Raw genomic sequence first — 26,435 nt, 5'->3', positions numbered from 1 at the left:
TCACACTTATATTTGTCCGGTTATACTCTGTTATATTCTTAGGTTCTGGGTTTATGATCCCCTGAATGTGCTATGCTACTTGGGTTAAATCAGCTGATTTCACCTCAAACTATACTATCAAAGGCCCTCAAAATTGGTTTAAATACAATTCATTTTAGACATTCCTTTTTAAATAAATTCCATCATAGGTACTAAGTTAGGCTACAGAAAAATTTTATGTTTTTATAAAATTGATCAAAAGAAAGATTTTAATGTTTAATTCCTGAATGTACATCACGTGCTAATATTTTATCTCATTTAACTCAAACACTGTAAATAAAATATTTGTGACTTTTTTAGAAGTTTGGAAGTTGCCTTACAAAAATGTTTTATAGGAAAGTGCAAAAATAAATCTCAAACTACATAGATCAATAGTTTATTCTTCCTAAACTACACAAATGTACAAAAACGCTATGCTCTACTTACATATAGATAAAGTAGGTGAATAGACAGATAAAGACTTAAGGCGATAACAATAGAAACAATAATTCATAATTTCTTCACTAATTTTTTTATGATTATTTAATTCATTATTGTTTTTTTCAAATAAACAATTAACGGACATATTACAAACCTTTATTTATACAATTTAGACTTTTAATTACTAAAAATAAACAAAATTATTCCCACATGGGTGAACCTGTGTATGGGAGTGAATTGTTTAATATTGAATAAAAAAAATTAAACTTTTGAAATGTGGAAAATTTAAACAAATATTTACTGGCATGATTACACAGTGCTATCAGAATTAGGCAAGTGACATTACAACTTAGATAACTACATCAGATTATATATACTACAGTATAATCAACGCTGGTTTGAGCCTGAAAAAAAACAACAGTAGCATTTTGATGTGTGAAATTGGACCCACCTGTCCTTCATAATCGGGCTCGTAATAAATGGTCCTGGTTAAGAAAAAACTTGCCTTAACAAAGCTACATAGATCATCTCACTCCATTCTACACTCACCCTTCATACATATTCAGTTAAAAATATGCACCACTCACTTCCTTGAAAAATATAAATATACGCTTGTTGTTTCTTAAAGAAATTAATTGAATTATAATAGGAACGTATAACATTATGTCAAGGAGTATTTTGGTAATTGTTGTGTCAAACACAAGCTATACAGACTATAAATGCAATATGCATCATCATTAACACAATATTTTATATTTGTTAATTTTACGTATATTATGCAAATTTAGAGTACCTAAGGTATATTACACCACATGTTGTAGTCAGTGTTCATCGCCTCGGTCTTTATCACTGTCTTTTATCCCTGAAAGGTGGTCAGTCCAGACGACCTGAACTCGGGAAAGCACTGACTCCAGCTGCTCCACTTTTTCTCTGAGTCTTGCATTTTTTTCCTCCAATATTTTGAGTTCTTTCTGCTTAGAAACTAAATGCATTTTTCTCTTCATCCTTGACCGTTTTGATGATAAGTTGTTCCTGTCTCTGCGCTCCCTGTACTTCATCGCATCCTCACTGACGCTGGATTGGTCAGAGTCTGAATTGAGTCTTCTTCTACTCGAGGTTGTTGAAGTGGTTCTCCGTCTTTTGTGTTTTGGTTCATCATCTTCTTCGTCTGATGAGGCTGGCGGTGAGTCAACAACTGAGCTCAGAAAACCCTCCTCGATCATCTTGTTGAACCTGGTGGCGCTCTGGCGTGCTGGTCGCTTGGCCGGGGAACCAGCTGATGTGGATGGTAGCGACGTGATGTCTTCTTCCTCATCTCCATTCCCTGTTCTAGACAAAGCTCTCCCTCTTGCTGGGTCCTGAGCATGTTTCAAGTCTGTAAGTGATAGGTGACTCTTGCCTTTTCTTGGAGCTCCTAAATTCGGCTGAGTCTCCACTGTTGGACTAGGAGCATTGTTGTTGGGGTCACCCTGTGGAAAAAGAATGATTAGCAACTCAATTAATAACTAAACATTTAAAGGAGTATTAATTCTGGACCTAGAAAATTCAAAATATCCTAAACACTAATAAATTACAATAGAAACTCTATTGTTTGGTTCAGATATCTGATGGTTCGGGCTGCCACATATGTATGCCTGATGAAAAAAGGAAAAAACCTCTGCCATAACAGAAAAATAACTCAATACAAGTTCATTCAGCCATAAAGCTATGTTGGCACCAGAACTAAGACATCAGGGGCAACAAAGATAGATGAAGGAGATAAGAAAAGTTAACAAACTGTAGTATGCACCATGAGAACACAAAAATAAAAATGGTCCTTGTCAGGAAGGGGTTGTCCGTAATAGCAAGGGATTTTACGGAGCTCGATTGTCCACTCCACAGGGAGGGTCGAATTATACAGAAGGTCTGACAACCGAATATTAGATAGGCCCTATTCAAGTTACTTTTGTAGAGCGAATTGTGGCTTTGATTATAATGTAACATTATATTCTAGTAACAAACAAAGTACACCAAGATCGTCCCTGACATTTTTCCATGGATAATAAAATGAAAAAATTGCATACATTTTTCCGTTGCCAGCCTTATATTAACAGTTCTATGTTTAAATTCAACCACATTTACAGGTAAACAATGATAGTTTATTATATCTTAATGGAAGATTTATCGTACTTTTGGGTGGTATTAAGGGTTCATTTCAATATCTGCCTCTGGAAAAAAACTTAGCGAGAGGCCGTCCTATTTCAGTTTTAGTGTTCAGTGAGTGGATGTATAAATTATTTGCTGCAGTATGTAGGACAACACATAAGCTTTACAGCAAAGTATTTGAATTGTAACCTTCTCAAAAGCAAATGCATATAGCTGCCAAAATTGAATATGCACCCAAAGGAGGGAAATATAATGACTTAAGAAATATGACAACTAGTAAGAAAATAATAACGTAAAATCAATCTACAAGAAGTACCTTGTTTTTTGGAGTAATTCCATGTTCTTTCCCATGTTATTCTTATTGAGAAAAAGTAAACTGTTATAGATAGCTTTTTTATGGTGATGTGTTAATAAAAATTGATATTTTTTTATATTTCATCTCATACTAATACTTGACATTTAGTCAAGAAAAACTTTTTACCCGTCGCAGCAAACCCAAGTACTCATTCTAATGTTATTTAAATGGGAAATATGTCTCGTTTATAAACATATTTGACTAAAAGTCCAATCAGACAAACAGGATTTGCTGTCTCCAGAATTGCTGCAGCGGGGGTATTTAATATTAGGACCAGTGTACTCAATCAAGGAAACTAAAAAGATAATGGAAAAACAAAGAAACAAAACCAATAATTATTGTAAAGCAAGAACAACATTATTTTTTAAATGTATTTTGATGCTAATGTATTTAAGAAATAATACATAAAGATGTTCGTCTATTGTCTATGGTTGTATACTATTTTTAAACTGTTTCATATCATTTTTATATTTTGAAGCTCCAAGTTAGTAAATATTTCTTTACTTAAGACAATACAAAATAGGTACTTACATTGGTGGTAATAAATTTGATGAGGTCAAATTTGCCAACTTCAGGTTTGAGAGCTTCTAGTAGTTCAGGGGTGTCGGATATCCCTTTGTCATCCAACAGGGCAGCTCTAGCAGCTCCGATATCCAGGGTTAGAGGAGGCTTTGCCATAGGTTTTGCTGATGTTTTACTTGCAGTTAAATGTGCATGTGCATGGCTAGTATTATCTGGTGTTATTATTGGTGATACCCTCTTATTGATGTAGAGGTTCTTCAGTAATGACATTGAATTTGCAGCTATATAGTCTTCTTTTATTTCCTCTGGGGTAATTGTTGGAGGAATCCCATAATCATATCCAATTTCCTTGTACATATCGTCGTCTGTTGTGCCAAGATTGTTGAATAAGTCACCAATGACTGAATCTAAACTTAGGGGATCTAGTTTAAAGTAAATACCGTCATCAGCCTCTTTCTTTGGAATTTCTTCGGTGATACTTAAATCATTCTCAGAATCAGATGGTACGGATTCCATAGGAAACACGTTGAAACTAGTTTCATGTTTGTCTTCTTCCTCTGTTCTAACAACTACTTCTTGGGCCACACCCATATCTTTAAAATCAGCTGAACAGAATGTTTCGTCTTGGTCGATACTCGGTTCTTGTTTTACGATTTCTGACACATTGACGTTAGCGTTTATGTCAAAATTCATCTTATTTTCAGTACAGTACATATCTGGATCTTCATTAATTAGTGGTAATTCTGAATCTATTATTTGTAGATATTTAGGTTTTATGTTATTAACGTTGGGAAACTTCACCCTCGGATGAAAAGAGGAAAGTTTACTTGGTAGAGAGTTCCTTTCCTCTTCACCCATGTTACTGATGGTTCTAGTGTGATTTGTTTGACTGTAGTTGGACAAGTTTCGTCTGAAAGGAGATTCAAATTCACACTCGATGGATTTTGGTTGAAGTGTTTCCAAATTGGAGTTATCAAACATATCTGAATCCTCAATTATCACACCCTCAGTGTCTCCCAAAATGAACTCTGGTGATGGAAGTCCAGGATCTTGAACGAAAAAGTCATTTTCAGTTTGTGCTGAAACAAAATGTTAATATCAGCGAGTTGTACAATGACAAGGTATGGCAAGGTACAATAATTATTTTACGTAAAAAGCAGATATTCGTTATGCGTCACATTAGGATCTTTTAACACTGTCTTAAAACCCACAAAATACTAGAAAAGTGTATTTGCACATGATTGTCAGGCAAAAGTACAAATACTATTTTAAAACATTCAAAGCGAGCTGCATAACACTTCTTTAGAGACTTAAGAAAATAATTTGTTGTTAACTTTAAGAGGGGTTTAAGTTGTATATCTCTGACAGAGGATTCTTCTGATAGAGGAAACCCTAGCTTTATATTAGTAGCACCACCATAAGGATTACTTGAGGGGGTTCGTTAAGAGAGGGTGTACAATGTGTAACAGCTTCTAGTTAAGTTCTTCAAGAAGATTCACGTGTGTATAGAAGACTTACCTGTACTAATAGTTAAGCCGAGCTGTTCATCCGATTGCGGCAAGGTTGTGTCGGACAGTACGTAGCCACTCATGTCTTGCATACTCTCGTACCAGAGGGGGGTGGGGTGGGGGACAAGGCGGCCGCTCGTCTGAGGGTGAGCTAGGGTCACTTTCTCTCCAGGATACACACCCGACAACAGCTTCGACCGGCCGCATCTTGCACTAGACTGTAAGGACAAGAAGCACACATTAGTTGAGTATAAGACAAACGGAGAGCAAGGCACAAGGAATGGGAACAGATATACAGAGATCGACATTTTAAAAATGGTCTAACTTTCTCTAATAAGAGTATAAAAGCCAAAGGTAGCTCTAAAATGAAAACACTGTAGCGTCGCTAGTACTTCTTTATTTTATCATATATTCAAATATAGCGTGGAACTTGAATACGTTATGATCAGGAGCTTTTGGTTTTAAATAGAATATCCTTTATCAACCACAGTTTGCTTATGCTCAGACTTAAGTAGTGTAGAGAGTTGTATAATACAGTATGTGAACAGTTGGAGGTAGCCCCAGAATCCAAAACAACAGCAGGGCCTCTACTATCATTCTGAATTCCTCAGAGCTTACCAACTCACAAGTGAAATCATTACAACTTCGACCATTCTTTGGATACTAGATTGTTCCTTAAATTTATGTAGGCGAAATAAACATTAAAAAAACACAAAAAAATACCAACAACTATTTTCCAAATGATCACTTTGGTTTTTTTTAATTTTACAGTTTCTTTATTAATTATAACATATTGCTAACAAAAATACATCCAAATTACAATTGATTTTTTTTCATCCTATTTTTATAAATACAACCAAAAATTCATAATTTATACACATAAATATTCCCAGATTCGTCTTTAAAGTAACTAATCATCTTGCCTTTACTTTTGATTGAAAATCTGTACTTGTATGTCCTTACAGAGATTTATCTTTAGGTACTAGTGGCAACGTTCATAAATTTAGGTCTAACCTATCTTGAAATTGTTTGTGATAAAAAAAAAATAAATATTAGTAGAACATTATAAGTTTACAATAAAGAGGAAAGCATAAATACAAAACCCTAAGTCACTTTAGTGACAGCCAAGTGCACATTAGGTAAAATTATCATTCTTCCTATGACTTTGACAATTTTGTTGAATGACAACAACTTCATGAAGCTTTTGTTTTTAATTAGTCCTAATTAACCCTTTCCACTCTCATTTTAGGCCCCCGCCCCATGCCCTACTTTTAATTTACTATGCAGGTCATTAAGCCTACCAGTATTTTAACTTAAAATTACACTAATAATAAAAAAATAATAAATAAATTTTTCATACATTTTTTTTCTTTTTCTGGAAGCCGGCGTGTGATACGATCACGAAACGCCGACAAGAGAGTGGTAAGGGCTAAAGTGATTCAACTGATTTACAAAAGGCACATAAAATGACTTGTATAAACTAACACACAGTTTAACAACCTGCTCTATAACATATGTCACTATTTAGTGCTTAATTTGTTATAAAAAAACTATACAATTTAAAGACAAACTTTAAGGATGATAAAAACAAAACATAACCTGAAATTATAAAAATTAAAAACATTAAATATAGGAAGATAACATTTTTTATTTGATTAAGTAATATAAATCCATACTGCGCTCATTTTCTTGAAATTGAGACCGGATTTAAAGAGTTATGACCAGTATCTCTCTCCTCCACCGTCTTTCTCATTTCCCCCACAGACAATTAATTGTCAGTGCAACAAAGTCAGTAGAACAACACTATGTATCAGGAGTTATTTAATTTTCTTCAGCATGTAGATTTTTTCAATATTTTATTTTTTTTAAAGATTTTTTCAATATTTTAAATAGTTTAACATTTTTAAATATGTTATTTAGTGGAAGGAAGAAGTCTTGAAATTTTATTTTTCCTCTATTGAGCCATGAACCTCAATACGTTTTTGATATGAATAGAAAAAAAAAATAACAAGCTATAAATACTGCAAGTTAAAATGTTTGACCATATCAAATTTTTTCAACATAAAACTTATCTCAATTGAAACAAATTGTAAGAAATATTATTGAATATAAAATACGCTTTTTTGAATTGGCTACTGCAATTGTAAGTACGAACTGGAACCCTTTGTCACATACGACTTTTCCAGGAACTATGACAATCTCGAGGTCCAAAAGTGTTCTTACCGCCACTTCCACCTGAAAAGACAAAGACAAAATAAATACATAATAAAAATATTAGGAGACAATTGAAAGCTTATGCTACACTTAGAAGCAATTAGTATTTACGCAATATGAAACCAAGTGCAGATTTCAAATAAAGTAGTATATTGGTCCAATTTTGTTATTATAAGACAACAGAATCACGTTTGTTCTAATTTTTAGGATTATGCTGGATTCCATTGGAGAGTTTATTTTGTGTGACATTTTCCTAACAAGAAATGCTTAAAGTGAATATGCAATTATCTTTGAATTAGAAAACTAAACATGTGTTTAAAATACTTCAAATTTAAAGTGGTCGTAAAAAAAACTTTATATTTAATTTACAATATAAAATAAATATCCAATATATTCGAAGCTGCTACTGGCTTGTAACTTAAGGCTAAAAAACACAATAATTAGAATTTAAACAAAATATTGATACAAATTAAGACAACTACATTTTTCTACGTATAACTCACCTGAAATATTTATAAACAATTAATAGAACAAAATAAATTAAACAGTAGTTGAACTGTTGATCTGTTGGTCTTATCCACCAGTCCACCACTGAATCTAATTGGGGTGTAGGAACATGGGTGACTCACGTCGGATCCTAAAATTTTTGGGTGTAACATTAGGATGGAAACACTGTGTGAAATTTCATTTACTGTAAATTTCAATGTGTAAAAGTTATGAAAGTTGCCAAAGAAAGGATGGTCAAATACAGTAAAAGCTTGAATGTCATGATGAAGCAAGTCTCCAGAGTTTGATGTCCTTATTTCCACCCATATACTATTACAAGTCTGTAAATTAAGGACTTCGTCAAACTCCTGCCGCAACCAAGCAAGCTAGTTCAAATGTGAGGCCAACGCTGTGTTCCCATCTCTAAGGGATGATTAGTCTGGTCATCCTATTAATAGTCGTTGTGAAATAAAATTAAGAAATAAGTTTATTTCCATTAAAAATTGAAAACAATCTTATCATTGGAAATACTAACTGGCCAATTTAACAAGTTGTGTGATCAGCAGAGAAAATTCTTAACAAATAATAAAAATTAAACAAGCCTAGCTCATCATAAAAATAACACTTGCTCTTTGTGATGATTGTTTGACAATCCGTTCCTTAATTATGATATGTACTAAAACTAAAAAAAAACAAAGATCTCTTTGATGTTTGTTTGACAATCAAAAACTAAAAAGAAACAAAGGTTGCATACAAAGGAAATTAAATATTAACTTTAATTTTTATCAATATATATCTGATTCAATTTAGATAAGACATTTTCTATGACAACATTATACATCAGACATTATTTTTTTATCATTGTTAATTTCTAATCTGAATAATAAAGCAGTGCGCATCGCACATCTTGTCTTAAATGGACGCTACCTCCAAGTATAAATCGCTTGGTTTCTGTAGGTAGGGTGATTACCCTGGTGATTACTGTTGCCAATTGGGAGTTGAGTATGCAGTGGTTTAACGTGGAAATTGTGTAACAGTGGCTTGGGGAGTAAGTAAAAGCTCATTCTATCTGCGTAACGGTGTCAGAAGCCCATCGTGACACTTATTAAGTTTGACGAAACTTTTCTAGCTGATCGGTGTGTTTCTGACTTCCAAGGGTGACCATAATCCTTGATAGTCTTATAGAGACTTCCCCTATTAGTTCGATAATCTCTTTTGTCAGTCTCACCACAATCTGCACGCCAAAGTCCTCTAACTTTGAGCAAATGAGAATGATGAACAACAGTATTCTGCCTACTCCATATAAGTCCATCTCTGAACTTCCACCTACCCTAGTGTACATTTTCTCCCTCCATACACTTCATTCATGTCCATCAACTGGTGATGGACTTCAATAGCAGTTGACAACCGAGACCGACACAGAAATCTTATCACAGAACGGGATCTATACTTGGAGGGAAAGTCAATGTTCATTCACAATATTTTTCAATAGTATAATCAAACTAACCAGCTGAGAACCAGCAAGAATAGCAGCAGTATAATGGGGTGGGAATACTGTTCCCACTCTGCTTTTCCCAAAGAACCTATTGACCTATATTGGTAAGAGATCCATATTTTTCCACACTGTAAAATTTACAACTATACCACTGAATAGTAGTAAATTAAATAGTAGTGGGTCTTGGATTAAATAGCTTGCTTGGTTGCGACGGAAACCTTAATTTACGGACGATCCTCATAGCTGCTGGGAAATGAAGATGTATGCTCAGGATGCTGATCTTAAATTTATTCATACAGAAGATGTTGTTTGATATCTTGCTTAGCAGTTCATGGTTCTTAATTGAGTTAACAGCACCATTGGCTTAGCATACAAATGATGTTTCCTCTTTATCACAGGGATGTGGAGTATTTTATTGATTAAAAGTATGTCTGATAAACGGCTGATAAACAAGTCACATGTATACTCTTGAGCTATAGATGAATATTTATTCAAGAGATTTTGCTGATCTTGTTATGCATTCATGAGAATAAATGTAATTCAAATCACGCTTTGTCTTCATCTTTAGTCAGGGCAAGAGGATCTGCTTTCAATTATTAAATCATATACGAGCTTTGATCCCCTGATGCTTTGGTTATTAGTTGAATAAATTTATTGTTATATTTCATAGTTAATATTGATTTGTTGCTGCCATTTCCTTTTATAACGCACATTACCGTAGTTATTCCTTGTGCTCTTTGACATCGTCTATAGCAATGTAATGTTGACATATGCAAATAAATGGATTTTGATTTGAAATACTCGGTGGAAAATTGTCCTTCGTAATTGTGTTAATAACCTGTCAAAAAAATGCTTAAATTAAAAATTGAAAATCTAACCATGATCACGTCACCCGTTCCCACACCCCTTTGATTTAGACCCTACATCTTTTGAATTACCATTGATGTGACGTGATCCAAGTCGAAGTCGTCGTCTTCATTCCAGAGGAATGGCGGAGCATTGTCAATTTTGGCCATTCCTCCTGAAATATTTTCACATATCAAATTAATTTAGAATCTTTGGTATAATTTTTATCATAACCTATTTAATGAATGAGTTTTATTTACCCTTCTTCTTCTCCAGCAATTTGCAGTGTTGTTCCATCAGCCTGAAGAAATTACTCCTACAAATTGTTGAATTAACCTGTTTTGATTTTTTATTTATTATAGTCAGTTTCCATTTCACGCATCAGGTTAGTTGATGTTTTTCTACTAACCCACTTTTACTATCAAATGTGTTTTGAGCTGTTGTTTAGCATCACATTAACAATGTTGCGCGCTGATATGAAGAATTGTTTAGTTTTATCTGCTTTCAATCGATGTAAATATCAGGCAACAGATTTCTTATGATTTTCTCCATCTGTACCGTACATAAACATCCTGAGCTGCTATAATACATACTGAAGATGGGTAGTTTTTGAACCTGATTCGACCACAAAAAAATACAGCTTTTGGTATTATATTTTCAGACAAACCTGTAGATATACAATTGCTTCAATGATAAATTGATTGGATAATAGAATCAATAACTGACTTGACTTGTTGTTCAACTGTTACTTTTAAGTCCAATTATTGAGCTTTTTTTACAATTCGGGCAAGTATACAAATGTATCAGTTTGTATCTTCAAGGCGACACATTAACACTGGAGCTACCTATTTTTTTCTATTTCTTCACAGAAGTTACTCCACAATGATGGGGTATTACAGATGAAAAATGTTGTGTTAAAAATGATGTTATCAAACATTGGAAGTGAGAGCTATATACCTAAGTTATTTTGATGTTTTTTTTTATTTTAATGTTGAGGCTATCAACTGCATCTCCTTTTAACTTTGAGCCTTTCTGGTGATTTTTTTTATAATTTTGAAGACATGTGTACAGTTTATCAGAAAGTAGTAGGCCTGTAATGTTATCAATAAATGGAATCATTGAACGTCTATTAGAATCCATTTGAAGTTATATAAAAAAACCTTTGGAATTGTATTAACTCATGGCATTATGTTGATCAATGTTTAGCTGAAGTTGAAAGTAGTTTTCAGACAGGCCTATAATCAGGTCAGATCTTTCTTAAAATATAATATCAGAGTCTTCAGATATTTTTTCAGGATATTTCGAGCTAAATCCTTTTTCTGTTCGTCATTGGTGTAAAAACGATATATTCCTACAAGTTGTTATATGAGCACTGTTGTTGACTGCATGGGCCATCCTATTAATAAAAAGCACTGAAGATGTAAGATGTTGAAATGAAGAAACCTTGTAGAGTTGAAGTAGAACCCCAGCAATCTTTAAGATAATGACACAGCACTTTTAAAAACTGAAAAATAAACTATAGAGATTTTCCAGAAACACAACTAACCAATCTCAACTGAGAAAAACTAACTCTTAACTAGGTTGACTTATGTTGCACTTTAATTGAAAATGTTATTTCTGATCAGATAAATAAAATAAGTTTGATAAGGTTATAAATCCATGACTTAACTTTTTGGAATAGATGGTGAGGCATAAAAATTATATTTAAAAAACATGCAATATAACAGTATGCTCTGATGAAAATGGTTTACTCCTAGGTCTACCTATATTAATATTTATAAATAGTTAAACAAACACATATACTTACGAAACATGATGATAGCAACAACAACTGTACCAAAGAAAAACAAAACAGCAATAACAACAAATCATAATATTTAATAACTGACCAAAGCCATGTTATTGTATAAAAACACTCTGACTATAAAAATTAAAGTCGCAACTAAAGATGATAGATGAGGCTGAGGTCGGGGATAGATGTATAAATATCAAAATACTCACAGAAATTAAATTGTTAATTATTCCGATGGGGAGAAGGTTTGATATATTGGATTATTCTAGATGGGAACTTCATTTACAATTTTTGTAAAGAAATGTTTGCCATTCAGTGCATAAATAATAAGTCACACCCCAATTACATTTTAAAACTGTCAGCATAACATAGTCCATGGACTATTGACATTATACCAACAAAAGATGTAATTCTTAAAATTGAATCACAACTTATATATATATATATACATATTTGCATTCTTATTAGGTTGCCAAATAAGCACAGGAAAAGGCCTACATCTGATGTCTTTATTTTACCATTAATTCTGTAAATGGAAAGAGAAGATATCATGAAATACAAGAATACAAACACAGAATAACGCTTGAACATTTACCATTAAGGTTTTCAACTACTGTAATATTTGTTTAGCAAGTTGAACGAGATGATGAAAGTTTGTCATTGAGAAAGCAAGTTATAAAAAAATATGGACAAGCAATATCAAAATTTGTGTAGTGACTGGTTTAAAAATTTATTTTGATCTCATGCGTATTTACTTATAAAAGAAGAACAAAATTTAGACTGCAGACTAACTAAAAAACATACAAATCTCCTTTCTATACAATAATCTATAGTAACACAACAGTTATAAATAAATATTGGCATGAGAGGAGTAAATACTCACAGTAGATCTGTGCTGAGCGTCAAATGAAATGGTGGCTGCTTGAGTGGCTGCTCACCAGGTGAGTTGAGACTCCCTCAACCTGCAACAAACAAAACACCCGTGAACAGGAGTTGTCTGATGGCTGCAAATTTGATCAAAATATATCCACAAACAATTAAACTACATAAACAGTTTATAAAATTTGACCAAATAGTTTTTTGGCCTCTAAGGAAATGAATCTAAGTCTTACCGTACCTTCGGTAATACAGTAGCTACTTCCCTATAGAGAAATTTGTAAAGTGATTGCAGACACCCTTAACCCTCTAGGCGTCAATCTTTTTTGCCACAAGTGTCAATCGCCTTAATTACGGCGACTTGACAGGTCTACGGTTTCAGTTGATATAATCCCACAAGATCGAACAAACCCGGTCATTGGGCATACTAACGTGTTCAGGAGATTCTGGGCTTCATGGTGAGTATAAAAGACAGCCGTTTCCCGAACTATTTATCTTGTTTTGTGATAGTTTTTCCATATGTCAAAGTTTGTTTCGGTTGCTAGTGAACGAATGTTTACGTTGTACTGTTGTTGTGTGATTTTTAGAGTTATTATAAAGAAAAACAGGGTGAAACTTTATATTTTCTTTTTCCTTATTACATTTAGAATAAAATGTATATCTCAGTTTTTGTAAATATAGTGATTTTTTGTTACATGTGCGGTTATGTAAAAAATTAAAAACTTTTTTGGAACATCTGGATTTGAACCAACAACAAATTACTTTTATACAAGGTAAGACTCAAATGTCATACTTTTTTAGATAGACAATTTTATTTGCTTTAAGAAAATATACGTATATATCTATGTCATCATTTAGATTTTTTATTAATTTTTTAATCAAACTCTGCAGAAGTCTCGCAAACTGAGTGACATTTACAGGTGTTCAATGCGACACCTAGAGGGTTAACAAGCATAACAAATTGTTTCAATGATTAAATAACATTTTAAAATTTATTTTAGATACTACCCTACTTCAGTACCTGTAGGCTACTTAATCATTATATTTAATCATTGCAAAAAACGGTCAAAAGAAGAAAATATGAAAAAAGAATGATAAGCCAAGACCTATCGATACAAATACAGTATATTAATAAGCAAAATAGGACGAAAAAATAATAGGTCAGCCTGTTATCATTAACCTTGTTTATTAAGGTTTGGTTATACTGTGATATGTCTTTCCAATAATGAAAATCACTCAAGGCCCCATGTTCCCATTGGACTTGGTGCATTCAGTGTGATTATATGGCCAAGGACTTTTTTATGTAATAGAGGCTATCATATTTTTAAATACACATTATTAAAGGTTTCTAAGATATATATTTGTTTAAATATTTGAAGTGAAATGAAAAATTGCTTTATTTAACGATAAGGTAAATATGTACAAAACAACACTTTAAAAACAATGGTTGATAACAACTTGTCTGTTTGGTTGACAAAAATTTTTGCCTTCTAAAATAAAATATGAATCTTTAACATTTAGCACAAAAAGGAATGAACATTTTCTTAAACAATAAATAAATGAATGCTAAAACACAATTTGGGTACTTTTAAGAGACGAACAAAGCATAATACCGAATTAATGATATCATATAAAAAATACCCCCATCGCAGCAAACCTGCATACTAAGCGAATTTCCATTTACCCGGCTTGATTTCTACTAAAATATTCCCTATAAATTTTCAGATTTATTTCCTATTTAAATAACATTAATTTTAGTGAGTAGTTAGGTTTGCTGCTGCGGGGAAGATGTTGAGGTGTGTTTTTTTGAATTGAAATATTGATAGCTTAGTATGAAATAAGCCAAATTGCCAAATTTGATTAAAATATATCCATAAACAAGCAAACTAGAATAGTTTATTTATTCTCCATAAGAATAACATGGGAATTTTAAATTTACAATTTTTTTAATTTTCTCCGTAGTCAATGAACATTCAAAAAAACTTCAATATACTAAATTATTTGTTTTTTTAAGCTCTTCAAAATGGTTTAGAGAGAAATTTAGAAATTTAAAGTTTTTAGGGTCAAAAATGAGAAAAACCCATTTTTACCCCATAAAACCCCCCATAAACCCCTGATCCCATGGTCCGATTATGCTGGTTCCCGAACTCGTTCGAATAAATGTAGGTTTACACGTTTGTACCAAATTTCATCAAAATCGGATCAATTTTGGCTCGAGTTATCGCGCTAACGGACACATATATATATGAATTTGAACGGATGGTGTTTTTGGCCTCTGGGGACCTCAAAACAAAAAAGTAAATCGGTCCCGGGTCTAGGTCTTACCATGAGACCTACGGTAATAGCTTATTCCCTATATGGGAAATTCGCTAATAAATAACATTCAAGATTTATTTTAGTTTTAGTTAGGTTTATTTACCCCAAATATAGAAGTTAAACTCACATATAAGTTCCCATCTATATAGATAGCCTACTCCAAGCTTCCTTAAGTTACTTTGAATTGACTTTTAGATATTGATAATATTCTACTTCACTCAAAATGTTGCTTCCTAACCAAGAACTTCTAATATTACCGGTACCCAAAATTGAACAGCAATGCAGTGAAAGTTGGTTTGGTACACTAACTTTCAAGATTAAAGGACTTTATTATTTAATAGACTATCATATTTTAAAATACACATTACAACTTTTTTAAGATAGATATTTATTTCCAACAAATTTACCTGTACTGATAAAACTCATAAGTACACCACATTAAAAAAAATTAAAGTTGTTTAAAGGCAAATATACCCCATTTACTTTAATTTTAGTCATTTTAGAATTGGAAGGATTCTATTTTTAACCTTATCAAAGTTTGCAAGCAAACAAGTCTGTAGGTGTAATCATGATCGGTCCTCCCATTAAGTAGGGGGAGGGGAGCCCCCCTCCTCTTAGTTCGACCATTTATTGAATTTTCACTCCTTTCCTCCTGTCTGACACAACAATCCACACAAACAGCTGTTTTGGACAAAATGACCTCAAAATAGCAAATTTCAGGCCTTAAGGATTAATATTCCAAATAGATCATCAGTCACCACTGGGTCCCAATTACATGTAATAATTATAAAATTATAAAATTTTTATCTTTTTAAAGTTTAAATAACAGATTGGGAAAAGTTTTATTATACCGTACTGTGCTTTAGTTTCATAAACAAGTGAAAATGGGCGAAATGGAAAATTTTGGTGACTTTAATAGTTCCATAATTCACAGTATGTTCATTGACGAGGGTGAAACTTACTCAGGTGCATAAATGGTATATTTATCTTGCTACAGAAAAGCTAACTTTTTGTATAAGACTTATCAAATGTATCAAAAACAAAACAATCATTTTACAAAAACTTAATACAGTTCCAAAAGTAGTTAAACAGTATCCCCAAAATCTTGCCGCCTGGTTAATAACCTATAGGTATTTAATAAAAACCCATCCTCCAGTTTTATGTTTTTATTGCAATATTAGGCTATTACTTCAAGTGGGAAACTAATATTTATTTAGTCTGAGGTAAATAAACCAAATTTTTTCATTTATTTACCATGACCCAAGGAAATATCAATGCAGGCAAATAGAAACAAGATATCTGCAAACTTTCCTAGGTCAATTTCTGTTTTCCCCTAAATGGATTTAAATGCAAACAATTCTAAATGTTTGTCTTGCCTCATATTCTTTGATTATATTAAGTCATTGATTGTAGACTCAGGCATCCATAGTAAAAATGTTTTTTTTATGTCAACAGTTGAAAAATTAGCTTGGTGGTAGTAACTCAAACCAGAGTTAGAGTTGAGAATAGACGACAGAAGTACAAGTTCACTCCTCTGGTGGCAACAGTAGTACGGTAGTACCAACCGATCAGTGCTAACACTGCCAAGCCAACAATGCTTGTTATGACAGGTGTACCACCCAAGGCAAGAGCGCGGGAAACCCCAGTGTGGTGGGGGGAGAAGGGAGGGCAACTCTCCCCAATTCTTGGAACCCATCGACGTCACAACACAAGGCTACAGACAGTCCGCTACAGGAAGGGCCTAAATTTGACAATTAACTTGTCCGAAAACTGTGATGAGATGAGACAGCAGCTCTCTCCTTAATTCTTGTAACTTATCAACATAAAAACAATGGCTACAGTCATTCCGTTAATGGAGAGACCTAAATTTGACAGTTAACTTGTCCAAACCTGCAATGAGACAATGTTTTAATAGGCTAATCAGTTGTTTAAGGTCAAAAAGTTTTCAATCACAAACATTCTACCTCAGTCCTCAGTCAATATTTGTTGATCGTGGCACTACACAAATAATTGGAACCAAACATGTGAACCTCACTCAACTAGTGACGAAATTAAATAGGAAAATTAAAAGTAAACCTGCCAGATCTATGTAAAATATTGCGTAGTTTTAACAAATAACTTATAACCTAGACTTTTATAACTATCCATACTGTATTCAAACTGTTGTTATACTGATGGATGATGAGAGACTAACATATGAAAACGCAATATTAAAAAGTGTTATGAATTGCATGAAAAATAAGCTGAATTTGTATATAAAAAAGTGGAAATATTATCGGACTAAACTGTAAAAAACTACACAGTGTTCATATTGAGTTGGGTGTAATGACAACGCCAAAATAGTTTAAATTCATAATAACCTAGTATTTAGGGAATAATCATAAATTGAGTAAATCTATTCGTACATGTTAAAATTATCAAAATATGGTGAAGGTAAGGTAGCGTATACGAAACGTCAGGTTGCTAACCCACGTGGGGCCCCCTCCACTTGAGCGGGAATCCTCCGCAACTATTGCACAATACTAAAATAATTAAAAAACTGTAAAAACTTACCGAACCTGGCAGGTGATAGAACTGTAAGGCTCTCTAATAGAGAAAACGTGCAAAAAACAAACACAACTGCGATTTCAGAGGGTATTTCTTATGTAGCACACACAAGGATCAATAATGGATCTCAACAATTGCACCACCTTCTGGACGCAGTATGTTCGCTCTACTATCTCGTCTAGTGTTTGGTATCGATATCCGATATATCGGAAATATCGATATTTTGGTTCCGATATATCGATATTTTTATATCGATATTAGACTTCCGATATTATCGGGATATCGATATTTTACTACGATATTATCGTTAGAATTGATTTTAGCAATTTTTCAAAGAATAATGCAAGAATAAAATACAGTTTAATCTTTTCTGAACTTGTTTAGCAGTTATTAAATATTATTAATAACAAATTTATTTGTAGGCCAACACACAAACTATTTCATGTACCTATCTAGTTAAAAATATATTTTTAATCTGGTTGCCTCTGCCTGCATTTGAATAGTGAGTTGGCACGGTTGGCAGAAGTGGAGTGCCAAAATGAGGTGACGGCAGTGAAAACCAATCAAAACCATTAAAGTCTCATTTGTTGTATATTTTTTTGTACACAAGCCTAAAAAATTATAAATTGTAAACAATTTAACGTCATATGTGTGCAGCTAACTGCTCTTCATGGTGGTACTTTCCTGTCAAAGGGAACATTCATTATTATCGATTATTTCTTTTTGAATATCGATATTTTATTTTTCTATCCGATATATTGATTATAACAAATTAAAACATATCAGCTGACAACTTCGATAAGGATAGGCTAATATTGTTCAGTATTAACAAAGGTACTTTCCTTCTAAAGGGACATTTTTATATCAATGATTTCTTTTGATGACATATCGATATTTTTTTTACCAAACCGTCTGTATATATTCCTTTGTTTTAATATCTTCAAACGCATTTTTTTTTTAATTGTTTGTTAAGGTAATTTCCTGTTAAAGGGAAGCATTGCGATAGCATTCCAATTCCATTAATTTTTAACGATATTTTTCCGATATATCGATATTTTTGGTCCGATATTATCGGAATATCGATATTGAGGCTCCGATATTATCGTCGATATAAATATCGATATTTTCTTTCGATATCCCAACACTAATCTCGTCTTGGCGCGGCGCTGCTTTCAGGTCGTCGTTCGCGCATGCGCACACCTATTCTTTCACGATGATGTCATTTTGAACCAATCGGAGGGCTCCCCGTTGATGCTGTACTCGGGGAAATTTTCCCTTCACAGGGGAAATCTACTGATCAAAGGGAATTTTCAGGAATTGGGTATTGAAACGGATCTACTACTGTATATTGTAATCTATGTATCTGTTATCTGTCTATGTATAGATTATCTAAATCCACTTTTATTTTTGATGGGTCGTTTGTTTTAACCTAGCAATTTGTTTCTGTAAAAATGTTTTTGCCGTTTAGTTATAATCTAATCAAATACTTTTTTGTTAACGGTTGAGATTGAAGATGTTTTAAGCGCATAACCATGCAATTGTTTTTACTATATTTTAGATTGTTTTATTCTATCGGCGTGTAAACCATTGTTTTTAAATACCTTTTAAGACTATCTATAAATTACATCCACAACCAACATACTTCATTTTTGTTTAATTTCATAGGCTTGTAAATGGGCATTTATACTAAGCCCAAGTTTAGTGATGCTGCCGATCTAGTCATCAACTCCATCGTCTCAGGTGACCTGCATTATATAATAACACCCATGGCCGAGTTGTGCATGTCAATAACTGAATGAATGCAGGGTTGATATCGACTTGGACTTATCGTCCGAATACAACTCTCTATTATTTAGTTCCGTTCTGTGCTGACTTAATTATTTAGGTCTCGCTATATTGATCAAGTCATATTGAAATGGTAAATATTGTTTTCAAGTATTATAGCGTAGCACTCATAACCATCCTTCCATACTTCCATACTACATGTAAACCCTGGGTCCAGTAACGGTTCCACCATGAGCCATAGGGGCTATGCTCTCATGCAGAAAATTAAAAAAGTATTCGTAGCCTACATAATTTTTATTTTATAGTTTTTATAAAATAACGCAACAAACTCAAAGTCTATAATGGGCACTTTTAACTATGAGATATTACAAAGATATGCATTGGGGGTGGACAACAGCTCAAAATAAGAAAAGCCGAACCCCGAAAATCTATCCTGGATCCGCTCTCTATATACAATAGTGCTACATCTCTATGCTCATACTTGGACGCAGTTATAGACAGAAATGACCTTTACCTATAAACTGATAAATTAAAAAAAAAACAGTTTTCAAAGTTCCTACCCAGAAACAACAGCATAGTTTTACCTTCACGTAGAATAACACATTAGCTAAAGATTTGAAACAAATAGAAGAGAGTAATCAAATTTAATGTCATTATGCTGATTGAAGATGGGTCGATATTTATTTACGGGTATTTTGTAAGAATAAATATGTGTTTTGGCCTAAAATATTCACCTCGAAGAAAAATTTAGTTTGTAACACTGAACACACTGAACCTCTGACCCCTAGGGCTCGGTCATTACTTTCAGTGACTGTCATAAATAATTTGATTATGATTAACAAAATGTTTTTCCAAGGCTACCAAAATTAGCACGCCTCTGTCAATGTTTTATCATTTCGTTACTGAACTCAACGGGAAGTGTTTCCACTAATTGAAAATGTTTATTAATAAACAGACAAAGATAGCCTTATCACGAGAGGGCGTTGGTAATAATCATTATCTGTTCTGTCAGCAAAAACAGCTTTCATTTGTGCACTTGTGATATGAAACCTTTTAAAAACTTTGTTTCAACCAACTGCTTGTGTGTTGCAGTTCTTTAATTTAGAAATAGTTAAAGATGTATAGACGATTGTATTTAAATAAGTTATAATTAGGAATTACAAACAATTGTGCGTAAGTTGGAGGAAATCGTGCATATACCTAATTTAACAGGTGTAACACATTTTGTTTTATGAATTATAAAGACATCCTGATAGTACGATAACAGTGAAAATGCTTGTTTTCCGAACTGACTTAAACAATTTCATCGTTGTTTTACGGAGTTCTCGTAAATGTCAATAATGGAAGCGAGTACCAAATACCATATTATGTGAGGGTCATACCATAGGGGTTATACCATAGTGGTATAACATGAAACATTCGTCAACTAGATTCACAGGCGTTATTGGGTTTTTATGCAATAATTATTTTTACTTGTTCCCCATAGGGAAGTAGCTATTGCCGTGGTGGAACGGTAAAACCTGTGCCCGGGATCGATTTACTTTTTCATTTTGGTGTCCCAAGAGGAGAAAACACTATTGGTTCAAATTTTTATATATTATGTACGTGACCGCGATAACTCAAGTAATTTTGGTCCGATTTTGATGAAATTTGGCTTGAAGGTGTAGGTCGGGATGAACTTGAATGAGTTCTCGAACCAGCAAGATCGGGTCATGTGATCACATGGGGGTATGGAATGTTCAAAAATTGGGTTTCTCAAATGTTAACCCTTTAAACATGGAAATGTCCAATTTTAAATACAGCCATCATGTAGAACTTAAAAACTAATAATTTAGTATTTTGAAGCATTGTTGTCAAATTGAACGTTATGGGGAAAAATAAAAAAAACTTTATATGCCTTCATATGTAGAAATAAGAAGTCCTTGTACCGCCTGATGATGACTCCACATAGGAGTCGAAACTAGTTGCAACTGCAATTAAATGGATTGCTTGATAGCAGGTATTTAAACCTTTTTTAATACTGTACTTGTACTATGAAAATTTGATTCTCTTTGGAAATTTTCAATAATACCGGGTACAGTACTGTAAGTTTTTAATTCATTTTTTTTAATTTCCCATATAGGGAATAAGCTATTACCTTAGGTCTCATTGAAAGATCTAGACCCAGGACCGATTTACTTTTTTTGTTTTGAGGCATTAATTATTATTAATTGCTAAATGTTATGAGCCATTGTGGTTTTGAGGTGTTTTTATATTTTTTTATTATTTATTTCAACTTAGGGGGTTTTCTTTGCGATTTCGGGGAAAGCACACTACATTAATTCTTATGTTATATTTATCACAAATAAATAGTCTAAGTTAATTAAGATGTATTAATTTATAGACAAGTTTCTGTACGGAGTGGCATTGTTACAGCTGATTAAGAATAATTAAAAACGTTATTTTGGGTTTTAAATGTGGGTACATTAAGGAAAATAGCGCGTGTTAGCTATTATATATTTTATTTCTATTTCTACTAGTCCAAAAACAATTAAAACAATAATGAATACCACATATCCGCCCAACATGTGGTAAAATACTTTTAATATATTGAAGATTAGTGTTTTAAACTAATTGACACTCAGAAAATAAACTTTATCTTAAGAAATAGAAGGTACGATAAGAGGCATCAAACATAAGTTGTGCTGATATAATACAACACACGCCTATGTTTTCCAAACAAACACTAGCTCAATTATTGTGTATCCTCTTATAAAAAGAATATCACCAATCCATTTGTCTCTAAAGTGTATAGGCTAATTAATATAATTTATGGTTTAGTTTTACCCATAAACAAGAATATTGTATAAACGAATATTTGTATAAAATACTGTATTGTAGCATGATTATTCATATAAATGGGAGGAAGGTAGGCAACCCTGCATTTACCTGGCTGACTTAGCCCTCTAGTTTGCTCTAAAAATATTTTGTTATTTGGTTCTGAAAGTTTATGGCTTTGTCATTTTGAAAATCTCCAAATGGAGACCATAAAAGTGAGTCTACACACGATACAATGATTGTGTTCGAAGGAATCACTGTGTTTCTTAAAACGTAATTAACTGTGCGCGTTTTATTTTGGACATAATAGTGATACAATTTTGAGGTAAATTAAAACTTGTATTTACTTTCTATGATGGTATGAGCACAGACAACAGAAACATTAAAGTATTATATATTGTCTGAGGTATGAGGTTTGTGACTGAACTTACAAACACAACGTCAAGATACTTGTCACTGAGACATCAGTTTGAGATCTTTGTTTACTCTGTGTCTGGCTCAGTCCTTTGTATGTATACACTAGATTCAACTCAGTCATTGGATCCTAATCGTGGTGTTTTGGGACTTTGGTAGGGAGGTTAGTCATTGAATGTGATCAATGTTATTATGCAGATAATAAACTATTGGTAGGGTACTCTTAGCTCTTTAGTTGCTTGCAATCTTTGCTGAAAGCCACTTTACTAGAGATTTGTAGTAGTGTGGACTTCATCTTGGGTGCGTTGTATAGTACTGTAATAATACGTGTCTTATTACTTTTCATCAGGAAGTCAATATGTCTTCGTCGTCAGGAAATTCAAGCTTGGCGACATCGGTGATACGGCATTTTTACTTAGAGAGACACTATGGGTCCTATTTTAGACTTGATGGAGGTTTTAGAAAGAGTTTCCAGTGAGTGCAATGTATATTATAAGACTGTACGTAGACTGAAAGAAGTAGACTGTACGTATAGTGAACTGAAAGAAGCAGTGAAGGAGGAAATGGGTAAAGCGTCGACTTCAAGCCACGCCGAAGCTGCTACATATGACTACTCAGAGGTACAGACACCAGCTGAGAGGAAAAGTCGTATAATGTTTTAAAACACTTACCCCACAAGTCCACTAACTTATCATCAGTGAGAAGCAGCTCTGCGCTGGCACACTGTCGTATTACGAGAGAAGAGAAGTTCCCACCGTAAATCTTTGATAAATGCCGATTTCATGGTGGTAGATGGTCAATCTATGCAGTAATAAATCCGATGGGATTCACATTTTTACAGACAGTTAAATAGTCAGAAAGGTTTGGTTGAAAACCGTCCTTGCTTTGTTGTTGTAAGCATCCGGTACAAAGCAGTTGACCAATTTTTGTGTTGACTACTGCAAGGCAACCCAAATGTTTGTATATACATATTAACCAACAGTTGGCCCCAAAAATCGAATCCCGAAACTTGAATATTAAAATTAAAATTCAAAACCTTTTTGAGGGTTACAAACAAATTAAGATAAGCTACTCAATAATAAACTGTTTACTATTAAATTAAAACTGAAAGGATAAAATTAATCATTCTCACTTATTTCTATACAGTATCTAGCCAGGGGGTAAAATTCCAGGGGATAAAAATCCGCTACCCCGCGTTGGGTGGCGAATGCGTCAATCAGGAGTTCCTTGCCTGGGCATACACTGCCAAGGGAAAAAGTGTAGACACTCGAGTTTGGGGCTCTACAGAAAAGTAACTAACAACTTAAAACTTTACTACAATATAGACACATTTATAATGAATATTAGTTTGTATGATTGTTAAATTTTAACTTCATCCAAAAAGATGTTGTTTTATTATTAAAAGAATGTTGCTAAACGTCAAAAAATAGAAAACAATTAAAAAGCTTGTTTTGAAGGGATTGAGTTTGGAATATTCATAATTCATTTTAATAGTAGGTCTACTGTAGATGTGAGCATGAAATTCTGTTGTTGGGAAAAATATGTATCTAGATATCATGTTCACCATACAATTCACACTGTCACTGTAACCTTTTTTAAATGTATTAACTTTACCCCAAAGCAAAATACGTGGAAAAGAAAACAAAAATGTTCGATTAAACTAAGGACGTAAAAATAAAATAAATAAATAGATAAATAAGGTAATTCATAAGCGAGAAACAAAATCAACCTGCCAACAACATCTGAGGCCAGCCTTCATTGCTATTGTTGTTGTTGCCAAACAATATTTTGTTTCAGCTATTGATCATCGTGGAAAAGTTTAGAAATTTTCCTATCCGTCAAAATCCTGAGAATTGACAAAAATCAATTTTAACTCGAATATTTTCATTCAGTAAAGTAGCCTAAATAAATGAAAACAATAAATTATGATTAACTATTTGTATCCCATATATTTTATAAGATATATCATGGCTTATAATAAATAGTACAGTATCAATTGTTATTAAACATTAAAATTCGCAACATCGTTCCTTTCATTAATTTACCTACCTTATTTTTTTTACGTTAAAATTATAATTACCAAATATAATTAGAATGATGTAAGATCAAACATACTTACATGATGACCAGCGAACAACTAAAAATTGAAAAAAATAAAAACAAAAAATTAATGAGTTTAAGTTAGTTAAACCGACACCGCTGATAACACGTAAAGACTCGCGGGGTGTAGTATACTGACAGTTACTGATAATGATAATGGACTACCTCGGGCTCGGCTCTGTGTGACAGTGACGGTAGAGGAGGGGATAGAAGTGAGGTGGTGAGGGGTAAGGAGGGGAAACAGCTGATTAGTCTCGTGACTATGAGTCAGCTGGTTTTACAGCCACTTCCGCAAACATTTGCTCATCTCTACTATTGTTGACGAAAACATTATCATTACATTGTTAACGTCAGAACCAACTCTGTTGCTCTTTGGTTATGTCCCATTTTAATGAAAATTCGTTTTTTTCTTTTTTGTTACATTAGGCAATGTTTTAAAACTTGATTAATTCATTAATAAATTGCCATTTGATACCTAAATTGATTGTAGGCCTATTTAAGTTTATTATATTGTATATATATAGATAAAAATGAATTGGCTGCTATAGGAGTAATGACTTTATAATTATTATGAAATATTATATAATTATTATGAAATATTAGAAAGTAGGCATATCGCAATACTTCGTAAAATTAATTTTGATCTTGTACCATTATCTTTTCAGCGACATGTGAGAAGTTTTATACAGATACAACTGGACTTAGTACATAATAAGTTAACTCGTCAAATAAACAGTGCATTGAGCTAGTGAGCTTAGTGAGAGAATTAGCGGAATTATGTAGCTCTTAAGAACAACGGTAGTCAAAGAGTCAATATAAAATATGTACTGTATATATAAAATATGTTATCAAATTCTCGGAGGGTAAATTGTTTAAAATAAAATTCCAACCAAAATTATGCTCAAGCACAATACTTAATAATTTTCATAAATACTTTTTTAAATTGGTTTCATGTATGTAAAGGTTGTTAGATACATCACTTACACTCTTCCGTTTATAAAAAGTCAATCAATCCATATATTTACAAAATCAATAAATGCATGCACATGTTTCAATAAGGGTTTTATGCTTGGTTTGTAGCATTTTAAACTTTTATGCATTTCACAACATTGATCCAGGAATTCAAACATCTCTATCGGTCGATCTTTCGGATATTTTATAAGAATATACAAACGTTAAGTAAAATTATGCATTTTCTTCAAAATGTAGAATCACCAAATTTTAATATTTTGGCTCAAGTCGTTTTCTATGTCCTTAATAGTCTCATTTTGGCGGACATCTTTCATGATACAACTCGAAAGGGACTTCAATAATCAACCAGGTTTAAACAATTTTTTTCTTTAAATTGAACATTTTGTACTAATACTAACGACGACAGATGCGTTTCATAACCGATTGGGCTGGGACGACTCTGGGGTATTCTCATTATAATAACTAAATGGTATTACGTTTTCTAAAATACTAAGACTGTTACTAATATTCAAAAAATGAAACATATTATCCCAATTAGTATACATAACAATCAACAATAAACCATGAAGTATTTTTTTTATAAATTTGCACCAAAGTTATGTAGTTTTAAAACTCAAAGAACAAAATTACCTTAAGAATAAAAACCTTATCTACTTGTAAATTGTAGCTACAAATCGTAGACAAACGAATACTTAAAACTTGTCTGAGATATAATACATTACATACCATCTTTCATGAACATCGTAGATATTAGGCTCACCAAAAATTTGCCCAAGTTGGCCATTG

The 26,435-nt window shown here is 32.9% G+C and overlaps 1 protein-coding gene across 2 annotated transcripts; it reads right to left on the bottom strand.

Moving 5' to 3' along the window:
• Positions 1 to 399: 399 nt before the first annotated feature.
• LOC128997917 (uncharacterized) lies at positions 400 to 24,833 on the bottom strand. Of its 2 annotated transcripts, none has more exons than XM_054423748.1 (5): positions 24,697 to 24,833; positions 12,706 to 12,784; positions 5,000 to 5,207; positions 3,491 to 4,560; positions 400 to 1,928 (listed from the first exon to the last, which is right to left on the bottom strand). In XM_054423748.1, exons 3-5 carry the CDS (start codon positions 5,079 to 5,081, stop codon positions 1,281 to 1,283), a joined length of 1,800 nt encoding a protein of 599 aa, XP_054279723.1. In that variant the 5' UTR covers positions 5,082 to 5,207; positions 12,706 to 12,784; positions 24,697 to 24,833; the 3' UTR covers positions 400 to 1,280. The 2 variants fall into 2 exon arrangements, with proteins under 2 accessions (XP_054279723.1, XP_054279722.1); XM_054423747.1 differs by lacking the exon at positions 24,697 to 24,833 and adding an exon at positions 17,568 to 17,730.
• Between the last annotated feature and the right edge of the window lie 1,602 nt (positions 24,834 to 26,435).

This window comes from Macrosteles quadrilineatus, unplaced genomic scaffold (assembly GCF_028750875.1).
Source record: "Macrosteles quadrilineatus isolate MER2022 unplaced genomic scaffold, UCM_ALF_1.0 Scaffold_7__1_contigs__length_78375512, whole genome shotgun sequence".
In the NCBI taxonomy this organism is placed as follows: Eukaryota; Metazoa; Arthropoda; class Insecta; order Hemiptera; family Cicadellidae; genus Macrosteles; species Macrosteles quadrilineatus.
This window is presented reverse-complemented; position numbering and strand designations above follow the sequence as displayed.